We start from the raw sequence: 22272 nt of genomic DNA, 5'->3' as shown, positions 1-22272 counted from the left end.
TATACACTGACATTATCTCTCATGTTTAGCAGTTAAGAAAGCAACAAAACCCTTCCCATAATTGTAAGACATCCCTGTCAAAAGCAGAGTCGACTGCACAATTCAGACCACATCATAAGCATGTGTCCATGCATCATCATCAAACAGTGATGACACCAAGTACTCGCGAAAAGGTCAGCGCACCAATCCACACCGGTGCCACCTGCCACAAACACATGCAAAGCTTCAAAATTCTTCACCCTAAAAGACACGCGAACTCTCAGTACAAGTCAAAATAGGGAATTGCACTGGACATCATTTTGGTCACTGATGGAAAATGTCATCCACACGTCTTTCACAAAACCTTTTGAAAACCACACAAAGGCCCCGAATGTTATAAGCGCCTGGTTAACAACCATGAGCATGAGTCGCACTCGCCGCACTCGCCGCACTCGCCGCAATCTTAAGTCATGATAATTACATACATTTCCCTGCTTTTACACAGTCATTGCTTGGAAATCCAGGACCGCCTCCGTAGTCTTGTGGTAGAGTGTCCGCCCAGAGAGTGGAAGGTCTGGGGTTCCAAAAGACATTGAAAGATGGTACTTGTTGTTACCCTTCCTGGCACTTGGCATTAAGGGGCTAAAACAAGGACTGGTTGGCTCGGAGTCAGTATACTGTGTCTGAGTGGGATATTCATGTAAAACTGCAGCATGGTATCTCAGGGGCATGGGCTAGCATTATGAAGCAGCATCAGACCAGACTAGTACAAGGAACCACACACACACACACACACACACACACACACACATGCATGCACGTTGCTATATTAGTGCAATAATCTTGGACTCAATGTTAAACCACATTTCACCTCGCCTTGCCTCACCTTGGTAATCCCGTTTTTAGACCCTAGCACACGCAATTGTCTCTTACTGTTTGTTTACCCTGACGTACTCATGCTCTCGTTACCTTTCTGTGGGCAGAATTGGTTGATCAGTTACCGATGTGCCCAGAAGAACTGGAGCAGTGCGTCTGACACGACTAGTCGTAAGACTGTTACTGAGTACACATCTTATTGTATCCCCGCCTCCATACCGTCGGATTCAGATGCATTAGATGTAAGGCAGGATAAGTTAAAAAATCTAGTAAAATCTAGATATTTTTTATATTTGTATAATTATCCTGCATTACTATGTCTAAGGTCCCACCCATCACAGATTTGCCTCCCCACAATAACTTCAGACAATTTACGTGTGACCAATAGTAATATGAAAGTTCCAGGATGTCACCACTTCTGTTTTGACATGGCAGCTGATGACTCGCAGTCCTGCTTCTGGAATGGAACAACATCTTTCTTCTCATCAGCTGGACCAATCACAGCTTCATTTCTGCCACGAGTAATGCAGGAAAAGTATACAAATATAATTTTTTCTAGATTTTACTAGTTTTTCTCCTCTCTAACCCAGGGTCTACTTGTGCTGGAACTATCAACTTCTGTAACCCAAATCCCTGTAACAGTACCGGCAGCCGGCAGTGCGCCAACATCCACACCAGTCCATACTGTGACTGCAAGCCAGGATATGACAACCCCGTCTGCAGTGTATGTACTTTCATTTTTCTCACTTGTTAATAAAGGATATTTAAACTGCATTACAAATTAAATGAAAACATTTATGCAATATTTATCTTGACAAAAAAAATATTAAATTCAAACACTGAACATATACTAGCCACATAAAGAAACTGTGCAGGGAGAAAATATAGATATAAGGGCACACCGTCCATATATGAAATATAGGTTTGAACACAGCAATTATTGGAGACATTCAAACGCTCATGCACGTGCCATGCGATATGACGTCATTGATGGGGGCCTATGGACGTGCAATGTGTTACTGCACGCGCATCCTGTGCAGCTGTACACAGCATGTGCAACTCAAAATTCGCTGTCACTTTGGAAAGCATGATCTGTGGTCATTCAAAAATTCAAAACTTCTCAGGCGCAGACACAAGCATATCACAAGCAAATCATGCCAAGATTGACAGCTGCACAGCGTCATGAAGCCATTGGAATGATCCGAGCGGGAATGAGGCAACAACAGGTGGCAACACATTTCCAATGCCATAGTAACACGATATCGGCAATGGTGAGGCGTTATCAGAACACAAATGACGTTGCCGACCACCCACGTTCAGGACGTCCCCAAGTAACGACGCCAAGACAGGACAGATGGATTCGAGTTACACATCTCCGACACAGGTTCCAAACGGCAGTAACGACGTCCCAGACAATTCCTGGACTGCGCCGTATCCATCCCAACACTGTCAGGAATCGTTTACGTCAGTACGGGATTCGACCACGATGCCCTGCCATACGTCCCATCCTGACACACCGTCATCGAGTCAACCGTCTAAGATGGTGTCGAAATCATGTTCGCCAACCATAAGGTGGAGAAATGTTGTCTTTACAGATGAATCGAGGTTCAACATTTCCCACAGTGACGGGCGCCAACGTGTCTACCGGCGTTTGGGAGAACGTTATGCACGCAACTGTATTGTGGAGAGGAATCGTTTTGGAGGTGGCTCTGTGATGATTTGCAGATGGGATAACAGCACGGCACCGAACCCCTTTGGTGGTTGTCCAGGGCAATCTCACCGGTGTTGGCTACAGAGATCAGATTCTGAGGCCTGTGGTCATTCCTTTCCTGCAACGTCATGGCCCGGGATTGACATTTCAACAGGACAACACTCGTCCTCACACGGCTAGGGTCGCAATGGATTTCCTTCACCATAACAATGTCATGTTACTGCAATGGCCTGCAAATTCTCCAGACCTCTCCCCAATAGAGCATGTGTGGGATGAAATGGAGCGCCGTCTGCGTCGTCTTCCACATCCTCCAGATAACGTCCGTGACTTGGCACAGGATTTGAGGAGGATATGGCAGGCCATTCCCTAGGCCTTCCATGCCAATTTGGTGGACTCCATGCCTCGCCGATGCACTGCTGTGATTCACGCACAGGGTGGTCATACCCGTTATTGACTTTGTGACTTTGTCGTTTGACCCCCTACTCCATTTTGATCTTCTGACGTCATCGTAACAGATGTTGTTCAGGTCCCGTTGACATTTTCTTATGGTCTGATCATTCAGCTGCTACAGCGTCTGCATCATTTTGTTCTTGCTGTGTTGTATTTCAATCCAGAATATATTTTCTCCGTGCACAGTTTCTTTATGTGGCTAGTATATATGTCTGAAAAAAAAAGAATGTGACAAGTGTGAGCAAGTAACACCGGAAATACCATGTATTTGTGCTGAAGTACTCAATTTAATCATGTAATTACACTGTCTTGTTGTAAAAAGAGTTCATAATATTTCTGGATTTATATTTGTAATCTATTTTATTAATTTTTATTCAACATTTCATTCAATATTGTTTCAATTCATTTAGGCGAAATCGTATGTGAAGTGATCGGAAAGTCGCACAACTCACCATTATTTTCAGCAAACACGGTCATATTACCGCTAGCGGCTATTGACGCCTTGAATCGAACTTTAGTGGATAGAGAATGGATATATATATATCATAAATGCCATATATTAAATCCAGAAAGTCATATTTGTTGTAGTTTGACTATTATGTCAACATAAAGTTTTTTTGGCGCTGGAGCATCAACGGTGATTGGTCAAATTCTTCCACACAAAAGAATATGCGGCAATTGTGATCAGCAGAACCAAAGTGCTACGCTTATGGTTATTAATTTATTTCACATGTATATAGTAAAGCTGCAACTACCATGATATTGGAATAAATTATTTGTGATATAATAATAGTTTCAGATACAATACTTCCGCTCATTGTATCAAAATTCTTTATAGTTTTATTATTGGGTAATTTTTGACCGAATCACCGGTAGTTTCCGGCTTGGTTTATGAGACAAGACACACAGTATTCTTAATCTCTGCATATGAAACAATGCCAATCAGAACAGGAAATACAATTTAATCGGTAAATCATCATGTGTAGTGATGTTTTATCTCAAATTTTATATTTGTATTGGCCAAGTTTAATTGTTATAATCTGTTCGTTTTCCTGTATTCGCTGAAGGGATACGTAGTAATTTTTTATGTGGAAGACAAACACGTTTTTAATGCAAATGTAGGGACTTTGTATGCACTGGTGATGTGCCTCATTCCGATTCGCTTTATAGACGGGGTATATAAAGTAGCATTGCCCGCTTATTTTACGAGACAAATCATACCTGTCAACTCTCACGCATCTCGCGTGAGTCTCACGCATTTATCACCTATGTCACGCTCACACGCAAGGTTGGGAAATTCTCCTGCATTCATATAACATGTAGATAAAAATATAATTTTTCAGAATACATGCTCTCTAAGGCCATTAAAATGGTCTTAAAATCATTCAAACCCAGTTTTCGCCAGTGGGGTTTGCCCCCTGCGTCCCCCCACCAGGGCTTAGCCCTGGCCCCAGCGGGGCTTGCAGCCTCTGCACCCTGGTTTCTCACTCATTTAGACATCCAGGGGTTGACAGCTATGACAAATACACATGTAATTGTAAGTCTTAGCCTCTGCGTGTGAAACTTTGTCCGGCATACACTGCACAAATACCATTGAATTTATAATTTATCATGTCTTGTGATGTTTTATCGCAAATTTAATGTTTTCATTGACCAAATTTGCCAACAGCAAAGCAAACCCCATGCCGCCATGACTATAACCATGATAACACACGAGATGCGTAGTAAAGCAGTGCACATGAAAAGGGAAGTAACTGCATATTATATTGTATCGCATTGTTTTAAAGTATTGTAGCGTTTCACTTTCGGGGTCGTGTGTTCGAGACGCGGAATATTTAAGGATTTTTTTTGTTGAAAATGGAAATACAAACAAAACATGCGGCGGACTTTGTGATGATGCGGTAGTGCCTGAGAACCAAGAATATATTTTTTTTAGCCTATATTATCTTCCAATAATAACATGTTCTCAGAACAACATTGATGAGTGTGCCAGCAGCCCCTGTCTCCACAATGGCGTCTGCACTGATGGCATCAACGACTTCACTTGCGGATGTAAGCCCGGGTGGACAGGAAAACGCTGCGAGAGGCTCGTTACCCCCTGCAGTTCCTCCCCTTGTATAAACAATGCAAACTGCTTTGACATCTTCTCCAACTACTTCTGCAGGTACATCATGCACTAGTTTGTGTCATTTGTGAAACTTTTGTCTCTTGATAAAAGTAAAACACTAGGGCTGTTCAGAGATGTTCTTATGTCAAGTTTAAAATATTTTGTGGGTATTCAAAATAGGTAATTGTATAACTTGTCAATGTCATATCGTGCAGGTTTAAGCCATGGTCTGACAATTTTGCCTGTTAACTGTTTTGTTTCATAGGATACCTTCAAAACTGTTCAATATGTATTTCAATGGATACATTGATGGGTCAGGGATAACCCTGTGGCATGTGCCCTAGCATAGGAATTACAACACTAGTGACATTAAGATCACTTCATAGTTCTTTTCAGAAGTCCTTAAAATTATATTCTTATTTTTATTTTCACCACTGAAGTATCTGTTAACCAAATAATTACAAAAGTATTTCTGGGGACAGAATTGTTTTTGGACAGTTGTAGATGTTTTTGACATTGTTATCCCTTCCAGATGCAAGGCCAACACCTATGGTCAGAAATGTCAGTTTGCTCCCAGCATATGCGCTAATGCCAACCCATGTGTCAATGGAATGTGCTCCGAATCAGCCGGGGTCACCACCTGTGCCTGTGGACAGAGTAAGTATAAACAGATATTACTCATGCTTCTCATGAAAAATTATGAAAATTCTTTAAATATAAATAATATTATTGAAACACCCCATGCAAAGTAACCTGCCTTGTCAAAGTTGACAAGGCAAGAGAAATAAGAAAGGCATATGTTGGGTTCAAGGTCATAGGTGTGCAGGACTTATATTTGGCAACTTGAGTTACCAGCAAGCAGCAGCAGCAGCAGCAGCAGCAGCAGCAGCAATGGGCAACTATTTTGCCAGCAGCAAAATACTATTAAAGTTTCTGCTGAAAAGCAGACATAAATTAAGTTAACCCTAAAGGTTCCCATCTGCCGAGAAGCAGAGGGACTGAACAGATTCCCGCTGAAGAGCAGGGGCCTGATAATTTTGATGATTACTTGGTGATTAAGTAAGTATTTACATTTGTAGCCCACAAGAACCATGCCCACCTATAACATTTATTGAATAAATAAGCAATATACATATACTAGCCACATAAAGAAACTGTGCACGGAGAAAATATATTCTGGATTGAAATACAACACAGCAAGAACAAAATGATGCAGACGCTGTAGCAGCTGAATGATCGGACCATAAGAAAATGTCAACGGGACCTGAACAACATCTGTTACGATGACGTCAGAAGATCAAAATGGAGTAAGGGGTCAAACGACAAAGTCACAAAGTCAATAACGGGTATGACCACCCTGTGCGTGAATCACAGCAGTGCATCGGCGAGGCATGGAGTCCACCAAATGGGCATGGAAGGCCTGGGGAATGGCCTGCCATATCCTCCTCAAATCCTGTGCCAAGTCACGGACGTTATCTGGAGGATGTGGAAGACGACGCAGACGGCGCTCCATTTCATCCCACACATGCTCTATTGGGAAGAGGTCTGGAGAATTTGCAGGCCATTGCAGTAACATGACATTGTTATGGTGAAGGAATCAATTGCGACCCTAGCCGTGTGAGGACTAGTGTTGTCCTGTTGAAATGTCAATCCCGGGCCATGACGTTGCAGGAAAGGAATGACCACAGGCCTCAGAATCTGATCTCTGGAGCCAACACCGGTGAGATTGCCCTGAACAACCACCAAAGGGGTTCGGTGCCGTGCTGTTATCCCACCCCAAATCATCACAGAGCCACCTCCAAAACGATTCCTCTCCACTATACAGTTGCGTGCATAACGTTCTCCCAAACGCCGGTAGACACGTTGGCGCCCGTCACTGTGGGAAATGTTGAACCTCGATTCATCTGTAAAGACAACATTTCTCCACCATATTCGAGGTTGGCAAACATGATTTCGACACCATCTTAGACGGTTGACTCGATGACGGTGTGTCAGGATGGGACGTATGGCAGGGCGTCGTGGTCGAATCCCGTACTGACATAAACGATTCCTGACAGTGTTGGGATGGATACGGCGCAGTCCAGGAATTGTCTGGGACGTCGTTACTGCCGTTTGGAACCTGTGTCAGAGATGTGTAACTCGAATCCATCTGTCCTGTCTTGGCGTCGTTACTCGGGGACGTCCTGAACGTGGGTGGTCGGCAACGTCATTTGTGTTCTGATAACGCCTCACCAATGCCGATATCGTGTTACTATGGCATTGGAAATGTGTTGCCACCTGTTGTTGCCTCATTCCTGCTCGGATCATTCCAATGGCTTCATGACGCTGTGCAGCTGTCAATCTTGGCATGATTTGCTTGTGATATGCTTGTGTCTGCGCCTAAGAAGTTTTGAATTTTTGAATGACCACAGATCATGCTTTCCAAAGTGACAGCGAATTTTGAGTTGCACATGCTGTGTACAGCTGCACAGGATGCGTGTGCAGTAACACATTGCACGTCCATAGGCCCCCATCAATGACGTCATATCGCATGGCACGTGCATGAGCGTTTGAATGTCTCCAATAATTGCTGTGTTCAAACCTATCTTTCACATATGGACGGTGTGCCCTTATATCTATATTTTCTCCGTGCACAGTTTCTTTATGTGGCTAGTATAGTTTGCCCTGAGCCATATATGTACACAAGATTGATTAGAGAGAATATGAATGTGGCAGGCTAGGGGTAGGGTGGGTGGGAGCCAAAAGTTGAGAATTGCTGTACAAAACTGGGTACAGAAAATTTTGACAGAACTAACGGATGATGGTGATGACGCAAGAGAAAGTTTGATGACGTCATAAGAAGTAGAATTATGACATAAGTGGCGGGAGATTGTAAGAGGAAATGATGTTAGGAGGTAAACAAAGAGGTGCATTATGGTTTCAATAAACCCATTTAGTGAGAAGCACTAAATGAAATTATTTCACATGGCTTGCAACTGAGCTACAGAACCTTCCAACAAGTTTTGATAGATGTGATAGTTTTATATGCATTGATAACATTTCCCTTGCCACTATGTTTTGTTACACCATGGCCTTCTGAGAGACTGACAGGATGATATTTTGGTGTTTTGCAGGTTAAAGTTATTTCGTTTGGGATAGATATAAAAACAAGGTTGATATTTGAACCTTTGAATATACTTTTATCCTAAACTAATCTACTTTCAGACTACACGGGCAAGGGCTGTGAAGTGCAGGTGCACCACTGTAAGGCGGGTACATGCAAGAACAAGGCTGAGTGCAGTGCTCCCTCACTCAATAACTACAATTGCTCTTGCCCCACGGGTGGGTAACAATATGCTATTGCTTTATAAAGTTTCATGTTTTTTTGAGAATCTTCAATTTCAAAGGCTATGAACTTTGACAAGTGACAATAAGTGACATGTGATTATACGTTCAAAGTTTGTTCAATACACCATGACCAGCAAACAGCTTCATCCCTTGTAGACAATGACAGCACACTTCTGCCATTAGTGCTTGTGTCCTGTGTTCTGTGAGTCATATGATTAACTTGTTACAATTTGTTTGTCTGGATAATATTTTCCCCTTTTTCTGACATTTCATTTTGCTGAATGATCAATGTCAATATGTTTAATGACTATTTTACTGTACTGTAATTGTATTGCAATTTTATGTCTGACATGTTTTCTTATTCTTTTTGTGGAAGCATTATTGGATATATTGTATACATGGATGTTTAGTAATGCATTCTCATGTTCCCCCTGGTTTAATTCATGGTACATTCTTCCAAACATAATAATTAAAAGCTTGTCTGGTGAAACATTATCATCAGTAGTGTTCATCAGTTGGTGGATTTGTTATAAAAGCTTCACCTCCAGCACAAAAGAAGATGTAAAGATTAAAATGGCATTGATGATCCCAAGGATGCAATTTTAGGATTGTTCAAGTCATCTCCTTCCAAATTTAAGTTTTCTTTCTATATCAGCCATTTTGAGATAGATCCTGTAGCTGTGTAGATAATGTGATTAGGAAATAGGGCCTTAAGCACTTTTTGTACCATTCTGCCCTTTGATGGACATAATCTTAACCCTCAGATGTTCACGGCAAACAAAAGGGTGATTTTAGTTAGTTTTGATGTACCGGTAAAGGAGAAAGAATAGTTTTGGATGAGATTGTCAGATGTTCAACGTATGCCTGATAGAAAGCAATAACTCTACTGAATGTCCACTGATGTGGGTATGTTTTTGACCCAAAATAGCTTTTTGTAACAATTGTCACAAGCATCAAGAAAATCTAGACAGTAGGTTGTATAATTTTAATATCCATTTTGGAACTCCACTTACAGACCAAGATGTTTGAAATGTATTGTTCAAATTGTTTGGAATACTGAAATTTGGATTGTTTTATTTTCAGCATTTTAAAGCTCGCTTTCTTATAAACCTATTACCAATTTAGCCTTTGATAAAGTAGGTTCCTTACAAGATCAAGAAAACTTATGGGTTTATCATTATAATACTTAGGTTTTGAAAACACCATCCAATATCCATATTAGGTTTTACAATGATCATTTTTAAAACCGGATAAAGTATATTTTCATATGTCTCCATCCAAAGAATGGTATGGCAACCTTTCAGAAGCTATTTTGACCATTGGGTTCCAGTTACTTTTATATGTACTGTATAATTGCTTGATGATATTTAAAACATGGAATGTAGCTTACAAAAAATAATGTTTTCTTATGTTGTGTTTGTTAGTTAATATTAATATTTTAGCTGTTTATACAGCAGCCTGTAAATAATCAGGTCTATTCAAGGTGAACCAGTGGTTGTTATAATCAAACGCCTTCAGCTGCAATAACACACATCACCGAGTGTGACCACCCAATTCAATTGAGCCACCTTCTTCAGTAAGCAATAGAGTGCTGGGGATCTATTCCAAACCAGTGGGGTTGTTAAAAAATAATGCAGAGTATCAGAGTATCCTTCACTGACATGGTTGTTTTAAGAAACAGTATTTAGCTCACCTAACTGAAAGTCAAGTGAGGTTATGACACAGCCTTCTTGTCTGGCATCCGGCAACTGGCATAGACATCTTCTCCTCAGAAACCACTGGACCATTAAACTGAAACTTGACATACTTGTTCGAAACCAATGATGACACCTGAGTTTGTTCAAGAGTCTTGAATCTGATTCTCAATATGTCAGAAGTGTCAACCATTTTAAAAAGCTATTTATGGCCATTACTCGGTCATATTTTGTTATAAGTGAAACTAAACATACATGTTCCACTTTTGCAATATTTTGAATTTTGACCCTGATTTGACCTTGATAAGAGCTTTGCATTCTGACAATATTGAAGGCTGAAACTTCTTTCAGTTTCCAGTTTTATGATGTATTGTTCTGTGTAGTAGTATCTATTTATGGTTGCATGCTAGCTTTACATATGTCTGTGATACTCTAGTTATTTTACTGTCCTTTGTTGACAGGTTTTTAAAAAGTCTAAAATATATTTCTTATTAATGTCTAAATTGTTGTAGCCATGATATGGCAGAAATGCTGCCGATGTGACTATAAATCTTAACTCACTCACTATGGCCAATTTCAGCCAATTTCATTTAAAATGTGATGATATTTCATATGTGTGTAGTTAGTAGTGAAGTTTAGCACATATTTTCTGTTTTTCGTAATATTTAAAATTTAAACCTTTGTATATGACATTTGCACATTGACCATGCTTCTAAGATCTTTGAAATTCCATTTCATCGCACTGAATACATCATTTCTTCAGAAACTGTAGCATTTAAGCTGAAACTTCAAATTATTGTTCCACCCAATCAGAGACCATATATCGAGAGACAGGCCTCATCAGTAGAGTACCGTTAATGGTCAGTGCCACGCTTTTGGTTGTAATTGATACATTGGGACGCCTGCTGCTTTTCTCCTGGCAGCAACACCGATATTTCAAAGTATTAACCACAGTCAAAAACTAATCGTATCGCTTCAGTGGAACAAACAAAAGATAACATACTTGGTCAATGAAGATGTGAAATTTGTGATTTAACAACACTAGACATGATGATTTACCATTGTAATTGTATTTCCTGTTCTGCGAGGCATTGTAGCCTATGTTAAGATTACAGTGTTTTTGTCTCATAAACTAAACCTTAAATAGGCAATCAGCTATACATAAATTTTCCCCCAGATCTGCCTTTGACTCGGTTAGAAAATACCCAATAATATAACTTAAAGGTATTTAGATGCAGTGATTAAAATTGTATCTGTAACTATCATTTATCCGTGGCAAAAATATTGAAAAGAATATTTTTGGCTGTTACACTGTCATATTGGTACAAAATGTAACGAAATATTGTACTTGTCTGGGGTTTTTCTGGGATTCAACTGAAACATTCATTTGTTTTGGAGTACTTAAAAAATAAGTAGCTGTTTTTCTTGAAATTTTGAACTGTTAACTATATATACAGGTGAGCTACAGTGTCATGGCACTAGTTTTACCTGACCTGACGCTACACAGTGCTTTAGCTTCCTTACCTTATACAAACAGACAGTTCTGGAACAAAGAGACAGTTTAAACAGACTACAGCCCGTGCCTAGGCATCCACGAGTTATCCCCCTTGGCCCCCATTCCTCATATTCTTTTCTGTCTGCCTCACGGACAGACCTGTACACGGAACAGAGTTCTACCTACCTTGTTATTGTCTTCCAATTTTGACTTCAGGTGGTGTTACCCTATATATCCTTTCCATGCTTGATACATCCGTTCGTTTGCGGTTTAAAGGTTGTAATTCGATTTTTATTTGTGGCTGCGAAACTTTGCGCGTTTCGCGCCTTGGTCGCCATTTTAACTTTCGTGCGTCTCATGTTTACGAGGTTGCGCTTATGTACCTTTTGCTATAGTTTTCTTAAACTTTTGGTGAATCTCTCATTTATTTTGTTGATTATGGCTTTCTATTGACATAATTCCTATTAATTAGGCGTATTATGTTTTTGAATTGCTTCCAGTCACGCTTCACACTGTGTTATGCTTGTGTGTTTGTTCACATATTGTCCAATAACATGTTTTGCTTCATATGTGATTCTGCTCGTTACACTTATGCACTGTTTACATATTTTGCAGAATGTATTCTATGCGTTGTGCTTTATGTAAAAGGCCCAAGTCGGGGAAAGACCCACATCAGCTTTGCCCCTACTGCAAGCCTGCATGCTCGTTTGATCATATCTTCTCTGTTTGTGCTGTCATGTCAATTACAGAGTTTAATTATTACAGAAAGGCTCTTCTTCATCACCAGAAACAACTTGCTTATAGGAGGAAGATGCCTGATACTTCGCCGCCGCCAACCTCTCCCTCTCTGTCGAATCCGACTACACAAACGATGGTTCCTTTGGGTGCTCTTCCTCAATCTATGCCATCTGCGCCGCTTGATTTTATGAATCCTACAGTGATTCATGCCTTTTGGGAGCATCGCTTCAGCACCGCCCAGATGACCTACTTTTTCCTCCCGTCAGCTCCGATCTTTCCAGCTCCCACCACACTCCGGGTCGGTAATCCCGTGCCCTGTCAGATACTTCGTCCCGCCGTTCTTCCGGTCCCTGTCACCATCAAATCATCGTCAGCTATTGTCGGGCTATAACCAGCGATCGCCGAATTGTCGTCAGCTTTCACCAGGCCATCGCCAGCGCTTGCCGAATCTTCATCAGCTTTCGCCAGGCCGTCGCCAGCATTCGCCAGGCCGTCAGCTATCGCCAGACCATCGCCAGATGCGGGATCGCCAGTTATCGCCAGCGTTCGCCGGATCGTCGCCAGCTTTCGTCTGACCCTCGCCAGTTTTCGTCTGACCCTCGCCAGCTCCATAGATCGCCGTACTGTCGCCAGGACGTTTTTTCATCATGCCGACCATCACCTACTCAACGTGCTTCATTATCTGGCGTCCCGGCACTGGGTGCCAGACGTCTTGACTCCCTTACGTCACCTCGCCACCCTTCGGATGATGAGCAACATTTTGTGCCAGACTATAACGAAGCGTCACCAGCCAAGTCTCTCACTCCTCACACCTGGGCAAGGTGCCTCCTGAGGTGGAGCACAAAGTTTTGGAGTCTGGAGAAGCTCTACTCCCACATGACCAGTTGGTAGCTTATATGGTCAGGTCATCAGCCTGCTTTTACGACACTGCCTGTCCAGCCAACGATTCAAGTTCCAAGATTTCGGAAGGAACACTACCCTTTTCTCTCCATGGAATTTGCCACCATCTGCCCTCCTGTCCGTCACTCTCTTTATCCACTGTTGGCGGTGGCTTCCCCCCATGTTGGCCATACAGGACTGCTAAGACAAGAATCCATCTGAGGCTAATGATAAGCTCCTTTCTGTCTTGGATTGGCAACAGCATCAACTTGTACACATGTCGACTTACCTACAATACTGCCTTGGATCCATCGCCAGTCCCCACGAAAAGATCTGACCTCCAAGCCTTCCCGCCGAGGTTGCTTTTCCGGCTTTCTTCAGTCGCCTGATAACTGGCAACTCCCTCCGCCAGTTGTCCCAGTTCATCCGTCTCCAGTAGGAGGGAGACTTCAGACCTACTGGAGAAATTGGCAGCTGCTCCAAGATCCGTTCATTACCCGGATCTTCCGCCATGGTTACCACTTGCAGTTCCGTTCCTTCTCTAACCACCACTCCCTTGGAACCTCAATATCGGCCTTGCAATGTGCCGGATCTTCAGGCCAGTATCGATCTACTGATCGCCAAGACACCAACTCCATCTCTCCAGGGTTTTATTCTCCAGTCTTCCTGGTGCCTAAGAAGGGTTCGTCCAAACTACGAATGATCCACAATCTGGCGCTATTCAACCTCCATTATTTCGCGCCTCTGCCACATTTCCAGATGATCTCCATCCGGTCTCTGCGCCACCTCCTTCAACCGATGGACTACCTCATCAGTCTAGATCTCCAGGATGCCTACCTGCACTTTCCCATCCAGACAACACATCGTGGTTTCTGAGTCAGGAGAGCCCTCTCTCAACCTCTCGATCTCCGCCAGTGGCAGAGCCTTCTCGAGCTGTTGACCTCAGCTCAGGATCTGACGTCCATGGTCATCTTCAGCTGCGTCCCCTTCACCGGTTTCGTATGCCATTTCTGTGCGCAGATCTGTTGGGTCCCCTCTGCCAAGGGAATTACATCTGTTCCTGGAGTGGTGGCTAGTCCCCTCAAACGTCTTGAGTGGTTCCTCTATGACAAGCTTCGAGACCACCATCTCTTCGTGGACGCATCTCTACAAGGATGGGGTGCCCACCTTCTCCAGGAAACGGCTTCAGGTCTTTGGACTCCTTCAGAACGTGCGTGGCACATCAACAATCTGGAGTTGGAGACGGTCATTCGGGTGATTCGTCACTGGCGTCAGATCCTCCGCAGCAGCTGTCTCATGGTGGTGTATTACATCAACAGGCAAGGATCAACTCAGCTTCTTTCCTGAAGCAGACCTTTCGCCTGTTTCATTTGGCCGACAGTCTCCCCCTTCTGATACAAGCCTGTCACATTCCAGGCTGTCGCAATGTCTTAGCCAACGCCCTGTCAAGACCCAATCGTCCGTACCCCACAGAGTGGATGCTCCACCCAGAAGCCTTCCGGTTCTTGTGTGATCACACCTAGGGACTCCCAATGTAGACCTCTTCGCAATTGCGTGCAACTACCACATGTCTCCTGTCCCGGACCCAGCTGCTTGGGAGGTAGATGGCCTCGCTCTGTCCTGGGTCAGCCTAAGTGTGTACGCTTTTTCACCCCCAGTTCTTCTCCCCCAGGTCATTCAGAAGGCGGCCCAGACCTGTCCACTGGATCTGCTTTTGGTCGCGCCTTTCTGGCCATCCCGGATTTGGTTACCCAGGCTCCTTAAGCTTGCAGGCGAACCCGTGTTACGTCTCCCGGTGTGGCCAAGTCTGCTGCTCAATCTTCACATCACGCAACCGTATCCAGACCCCGATGGTTACAGTCTGCACGTTTGGCTTGTCTCCAGAAGGATTTTCAGCTCCTGCTGCGGCGGCCGTTTCCAGAGCTCATCGTCCCTCCACCCATTTCCTACATGATGACAAGTGGCGGTCGTTCCAGGCCTTCTGCTTGTCCAGGCACATTGTTCCAGTGGAGGCCACCGTTCCACACATGGCTGACTTTTTGGTTTTCCTTCACCAATCCCTTCACCTGGCTGGTCCCACGATTGTGACCTATTTTGCTGCGCTCAATTCTAACCTCAAGATCCCTAGAGGTTCTAGGCTATCATCAGTCTCGGATGTTTTTGCCATGGTCCGATGTTTTTGGCTGGAGGACCAGACTAAGAAGTTCTGCCCCCAAGCTTGGGATCTCAGTGTTGTTTTGCAGGATTTACGCCGGGCTCCGTATGAACCACTTGCGTCTGCTTCGTTTGAAGATTTCACTCTGAAGACTTGCTTTCTCCTGGCCCTTACAACAGCTGCCAGGGTTAGCGAGCTTCATGCCCTGGATGTGACCTGGGTTCAGTTCGATCAGCGCCCTCACGGTTTTGTTCACCTTGGCCTTAATCCCCCAAAATCAACTGACCGGCCAACTAGACCAGCAGTTCCATGTCCTTTCTCTTTTGGAGATCGTCGGCCCTGATGATGACCTGGAGCTCGCCCACTACCCAGTTCGGGCCCTCCGACATTATCTTCAGGTGTCTCAGCAGCATCGCAAGCAGCACAAGAGGCTGTTCATCCCTCTTTCCAGGGGTGGCTCTGCAGAGATCTCTCTTAATACCGATCTGATCCATCATGGGGGGATGCTTCTGGTCATCTACTACTGTCTTTGCCAGCCATTACCTTCGCATCATTTCGGTGGAGGACGTCGTGGGTACGCATAGCTTTGGTCCACTTGTCCTGGGCCAGCAGCTGACCAATCCCCGACGCCGTTGACCCTGCCGATTCCAAGGAGTGTGGCTGTCTGTGGCCCCACTGGCCCTGCCAATGCCTATTGCCAAGGTAGGACCATCCCAAGTTAGGACCATCCCTTGTGCTGTTCCCCTTGGGATGCTAGGTTATGTCGGAATACCTTGCTTTTACCCTCTGTCAAGCATTGTTCTGTCTACCTTCAGATCACCATTCTGTTCCGAGGGGGCTTCACCTGCATCTTATCCCCTTGCCTGCCGTTCCGGGAGCTGCTACCTTGCTGTCGCCTGCTGGGTATTATGCCGGACGGATTTGGTTGTGCTTCTTCAGTGTGCCTGGCGCTTCTCACGGTAAGCCCGCCTTCCATCAGTCGAAGAAAGGACTGTGTAGCGTCAGGTGAGGTAAAACATGAGCATTTCTGATTAAATGCAATGTTTTTATACTTACCTGACACTACACCTATAGGCCCACCCGGACTACGTCCTCCTCCTCCGCTTTACCGTTGGCGCCACTGTGTAATCTACGTCTGATGTCATCCAGTGAAGAGTGGGGGCCAAGGGGGATAACTCGTGGATGCCTAGGCACGGGCTGTAGTCTGTTTAAACTGTCTCTTCATTCCAGTACTGTCCGTTTGTGTAAGGTAGGGAAGCTAAAGCACTGTGTAGCATTGGGTAAGTATAAAAACATTGCATTTAATCAGAAATGCTCATTTTTGTAAACAAAAGGGTTTCAACCTAATGCTTTGTGGCTGTTTTTATTTACAGGTTTCACTGGCACAAACTGTCACACCAACATCAACAACTGTGTGGGAGTGTTGTGCCCAGGAACATCGAGATGCATTGATGGAGTGGACCAATATTTCTGTCGTTGCCCCGTTGGCAAAAGTGGAATAGACTGTAGTCAAGGTACGTAGAAAACAAACTTGTTTTCCTATCTTTTCTCTATCATATCATACGGGTTGTTTGTGTGTCGATATTTTCCTAGGGTACTTTATTTATTTTATGAAGAAATTATTTAACAATGATACATGTTGTTTTCTTGCTATTTCTTTAGATGAATCCATAACAGTAATTCAAGTCAAGATGAAAAATGTAACACATTAGCCTTTGACAAAGTCTTTTAAAGAAAACATTTCCTAGTCTTCTGAATCTTCCATTAGGCTAGCCTTCTTAGTTTCTTAGTCTACATATATTTTAGTTATATATTCCAATTGGTTGGTGGGACAAAATGACCTTGTTAAGATATCTGAATATATTTCCATGTGTACAGTAAGCAGTCTTATCGGTCTTGCAGTTGCACAATTCTTTTTTGGTTAACCTTAAGATTGAATTGGTCAGATTCAGATATACATTTTTTGTCCTCTTCATCAGCTTGTATGTCCATCGGTAATTATGTTTTGTCTCGATAGTATCTCTAAAACTGATAGGCATTTTTTCATGGACTTGCACACACAAAGACCAGGTTGTCAACTGGTGACTTTAGCTAATTAGGGATTTTTTCCTTTTCCACGGCAACAAGTTTGACTTTGACTCTGATCAAACCACAAAATTGTCTGGATAACTATTCGCCAGTGAAGGTAACCAAAGTAACAGAAGTGTAAACATTTATATTTTTATTTCTTTTAAGCTGCAATATATAAGGTTTCATAAGTTTAATGTGAAAGGTGATCTTCAGCAACTATTGATAACTACAGTTACCATGTACCAATTGTGTGACATCCACTAACTCATATCTTTTAAAAAAAGGACCTGTTGTTTGATAGCCCTGTAACTATGCTTGTATACGGACAGACAGATTAGATAGAAGTACTCTCATCAAGTTGGACAGATTTTCTTTCAAATTAGAGGGAGCAAGTGGGGTTTTCATCTTTTGATGACACTTGATTTTTTACTTATCCTGCATTACTCCTTAATGCATATTACTTGCTTGTTCTTTTTTTTTAATATTTGTATATTTATCCTGCGTAACTCCTTATTACCCAGTACATATTACTTGCTTGTTCTTGACAGAAAAGAGCTGTGTGAAAATCTCACTTGAAGAAGTTGTTTCAACCAGCTGAGAGGCCAACCCTATCACATAGCTCCCCAGGGGAAGTGACGTTACGGATCATCACATTACTCGTCACATGCTGAGTGAAGAGCTATTGTTTATCTGCTAATAAAGCTTGTTCAAACACTCACATGTTTTGCTTATTGAGTTAATGTTTCTTGTGCTTGTGTTGTGCATACGGTTTTTATCTAGTACACAAGAACACAATGGTATAGTGGACATCTTGAATATTTTACTTGGCCACACGGTTGATGAACGTGGTTCATGTGCTATATTCTTTCTTGGCTTGGACCTCATCATTGTTGCACCCTTGCAAGTATATTGTCATCTTCCCAAGGCAAGAGAGTAAACTGACTGTTTTAAAAGTCCAGTTCCCACCCTTGCCGAACTAGGCTGGTATTATGGAGTTACATATTTTGGCTGGACTAACGAGTCTATGCATAGTCCAATCAAAATCGCGCACCAAAATCCAAATCTGGTTCGTAAACTGTCGTGCAGATTTCGATCGATTGAAGGTTTTGCAAAACATGTGCACCAGATAAGCAGTCAGCAGATAATTTCCAAATCTTTTCATGTTTTTAATCAAGGTGCTCACGTGATTTGATGCATTTCGAGATGTAAGATCCGTTTTATCACAATATAGATCTTGATTATTGATCAGATCGTCCTGACTGGGCGCCACCATTTTGTGTGAAGCAAACGCAAGTGATATGAGAAGTGGAATCTGATTGGTCCTTGGGAGAGGATTAGAAGGGACATAACTGGTAATAGCCACTGGTGGCGCTACGATTGACCCCAGTAATTCCAGCCTAGTTCGGCGAGGGTGGAAGCTGGACTTTTAAAGTCAGTTTACTCTCTTGCCTCAGGAAGATGGTATATTGTTTGTCATTGTATGTTTTCTTACATTTTCATGAAACCATGTAGTTGGGAAAACAAATTATAGCATACATAATCCGGCAGGGATGCATTGTGATTTTACACTGCTTCATTGCACCATGACACCCGGCATGGCGCCCACCTACCAGATGGCGCCTATCCAGGCAACCAGACAGACGTCCTCGGTCAATAGCTTCCAACAGGTGCCCTCGCCTACATTCGAGCCCCGCATGAAGGACGCCTCTCTCCTCCTCTATATTTAGTACTTACAGGCCGTGCAACAGACGACGGCGCCCTCCTGATCAGCCACGGCCCAGCGCCTATGCAGATGTCCCTACAAGTGCCGCTCACAGCGCCTATACATGCGTCTCTCCAAGCGCCTATACCAGATACCTCTACCCGATAGCACCTATACAGACACCTGCACCTCCTCCAGGGCTCCTCTGAAGTACGCCTATACAGCAGACGCCCTCTCTTCCACCAGCTGTGGATCCATCGACTACCTCTCGTTATTCCTTGGACTCTGCTTTGTCTACTACTTCCTCCCGTCAGACAGACAGTCGGTCATCTCGCCGGACACCCCGATCTAGGAACCACTCCACCATCTTTTGACGCTATAGCGGGTATCGTTCTGATTCCTCAGAGGAGGATTTTGTCTACGATGATACCTCCACTGTTGAAGAATCTCACTATAAGCTAGACTAGACTAGTACCCGGTAGACTGGTTGGCTGACAGACATAAGGCAGTTGCTATCAACCAGTTTGCTAGGAGGTTGATAGCAAGGACACCATTAGATCGGACCCTACCTCTATACCACCAGATCCTATGATCAAAGATATGATTTTGGCCCTTGATGAGGATCTTATTAAACTCTCACTGTCTCCGTCCTTCAAAAGCTCCACGCTACAGAAGGAGTGACTACCCGATCCACTCTATCCAGGTTGCGGACCACGCCCATGAACTGTATGCCTGTGTCCAACCGTCCCACCAAATTCGCCTATGTGGAGACCGAGATTCGCAGTTCTCTTAAGCCAATCACCTTTATGGCATTGACCTCCAGAGCAATTCTCCAGGACCTGTCGGAGGATAATCTGCATCATATAGACCATCTTACCACTGTCTTCTGTTACCTTCAACAACAGGTCGATCATATGAGCTCCCATATGCGAGCCGCTCTGTTGGAACTCATGACCACATATCGCCTAGGCTACCACTCCTTGTTCGATTGGGACCCATAGTTTAAGAGCGACCTACTCCGTCAACCCTGGTCATCCTCTGATCTCTTTAACGGACAAGTCTCCTCCAAGTCTCAGTTTAAGCCCGGGACGAGACTGCCCTCAAGGCCCTAGCTAGGGTATCACAGCCAGCTTCCTATAAGCCGTCGCAGTCTGGATCCTTCCACCCGCAACTTAGCTCAGTTCAGCCCCTGGGTCACGGCTTCTCCTCAACCTTTCAAGGTTGCGGCCACTGCAAGGACTCCAAATGAATTGCCAGACACACACGACTTGGACCTCCAACCTCCAGCCATCCAAGTTGTCGACTCTCCAGTAGGTAGGAGACTGGGTTGATTCTGGAAAAATTTGGAGATCCTAGGGGACACTTAGTTCACCAACATCACCCGACAGGGATACAAGCTGACACTTACAAACGACCCGTCTCTCACATCGTCCCCCATAGCGGACTTATACCCCCCCTCCATCTCAACAGCAGCTAATACATCAGAGGCCATAGAGGTTGTACAAACCCCCGTCATAACACCGGGCTTCTACTCACCCATCTTCCAAGAAGGACTCAGTTGACACCGTCTTCAACAAACGCTACGTGGCGCATCTCCCTTACTTCAAGATGACCACGCTCAGGCTCCTGCGGTCCCCAATCCAGGCGCACAATGTGCTCATCGGCCTGGACAGCAAGGACGCATATCTACATGTCCCAATCCTTCCAGACGACCGAAAAATTCCTCCGCTTCATTACCAATGGACGGTCCTCCCATTTGGAATTTCTTCGGCCCTGTGGCTATTCACACGGCTTACCAAGCAGATAGCATCATACCTCCATCTGCGGGACATTCAATTAGAGACCAACATCAACAATTGCCTCCTGAATTATTGGGACACTCTACTTCGTCACAGGGACTTCACCCTCCATCGCCTCCACCAGTTTGGTTGGAAGATCAACCTCAGGAAGTCAGAGTTGATGCCCTCATTCTGCCTTCAGTTCATCGGGGGTTTCTTTCTGTACTCAGGGACTGGTGGGAGCGCATAAGACTGCACTATTGATCACCAGCCACACACACTGCGTAAATGGCAAGTCCTCCTTGGCCTCCTAACATCAGCACAGGACTTGACGTACATAGGAAGGCTCCAATTGCTCCCAGTTCCTGGCTCCCTACATCAGACGTCAGGATCCCTTGGTTTCTCGGATCACCTCAAACCGCATCACCGGTGGTGGACGTTGGAATCAAATGTCTAAGGCAGCAACTCCTTGACAGGGCTTACAACCTCATTACATCTATTCGTTGATACCTCCCTTCAGGGATGGGGCGCACATCTAGAGGGACAGGTTGCCTCGGGGCTGTGGTCTGCCGATCAGCGCCAGTGGCACATCAACAATCTAGAACTGGAGGCACTTATTCTCACTCATTGGAAGCAGGCTCCAGAAACGCCCGGCTCTCGACGGACAATATAACCATTGTCTGGTGTCTTGGGAACCAAGGAACAACTCATTCACCCTCGCCCCTTAAACAGACGTTCCGTTTTTGGGCCTTCAGCGGTCCCTAGGAAGGACTAAAAGTGAACGCTTTTCCGCCACATGTACTCCATCCAAGGGTCATTCAAAAGATAAAATCGACACAGAGCCTCGATCTGACTTAGGTCATGCCCTGGTGGTTGGCAAGGGCCTGGTTCGTCAACCTCAGAGAACTAGCTGACACCAACCCGCTGTCACTCCCAGATTGGCCAAACCTGCTGATCCATCCCCACAGCAGGCAGCCACATCTGGGACCAGACAGGTTATGTCTACGCGTCTGGTCTATTTACCGAGGATGATAAACACTAAAGGATACTCGGCCAGAGCAGTGAAGACCATCACAATGGCACATCACCTGTCCACCAGAAGCCTATATGACGACAAGTTGCTATCCTTCGAGAGCTTTTGCAGGGGAAAACATCAGGACCCCACTACAACTTCGCCCCAATTCCTGGCCAAGTTTCTGCTCTATCTTCGCCACAAGCATCGGCTCAAGTATAGTACCATAATGACCTACCTTGTGGCGCTCAACTTCATCCTGGCAGTTCTGGAAGATCGGCGCTTGACGAAAATTCCGG

General features: G+C 44.2%; 1 protein-coding gene across 2 annotated transcripts in view; it reads left to right on the top strand.

Annotated features, from left to right (window-relative positions):
• Window positions 1-22272, top strand: part of LOC124140324 — a 237584-nt gene that overhangs the window by 192337 nt on the left and 22975 nt on the right. For both annotated transcript variants that reach the window (XM_048382708.1, XM_048382709.1), the window contains 5 exons: window positions 1446-1579; window positions 4987-5180; window positions 5656-5780; window positions 8328-8444; window positions 16785-16925. In XM_048382708.1, the coding sequence (XP_048238665.1) occupies window positions 1446-1579; window positions 4987-5180; window positions 5656-5780; window positions 8328-8444; window positions 16785-16925 (711 nt within the window). The remainder of the gene's footprint in view (window positions 1-1445; window positions 1580-4986; window positions 5181-5655; window positions 5781-8327; window positions 8445-16784; window positions 16926-22272) is intronic.

This window comes from Haliotis rufescens, unplaced genomic scaffold, assembly GCF_023055435.1.
Source record: "Haliotis rufescens isolate VD_foot unplaced genomic scaffold, xgHalRufe1.0.p SCAF_40, whole genome shotgun sequence".
Lineage (NCBI taxonomy): Eukaryota > Metazoa > Mollusca > Gastropoda > Lepetellida > Haliotidae > Haliotis > Haliotis rufescens.
The sequence above is the reverse complement of the archived record's forward strand: the minus strand, read 5'-3'. Positions and strand labels throughout refer to the sequence as shown.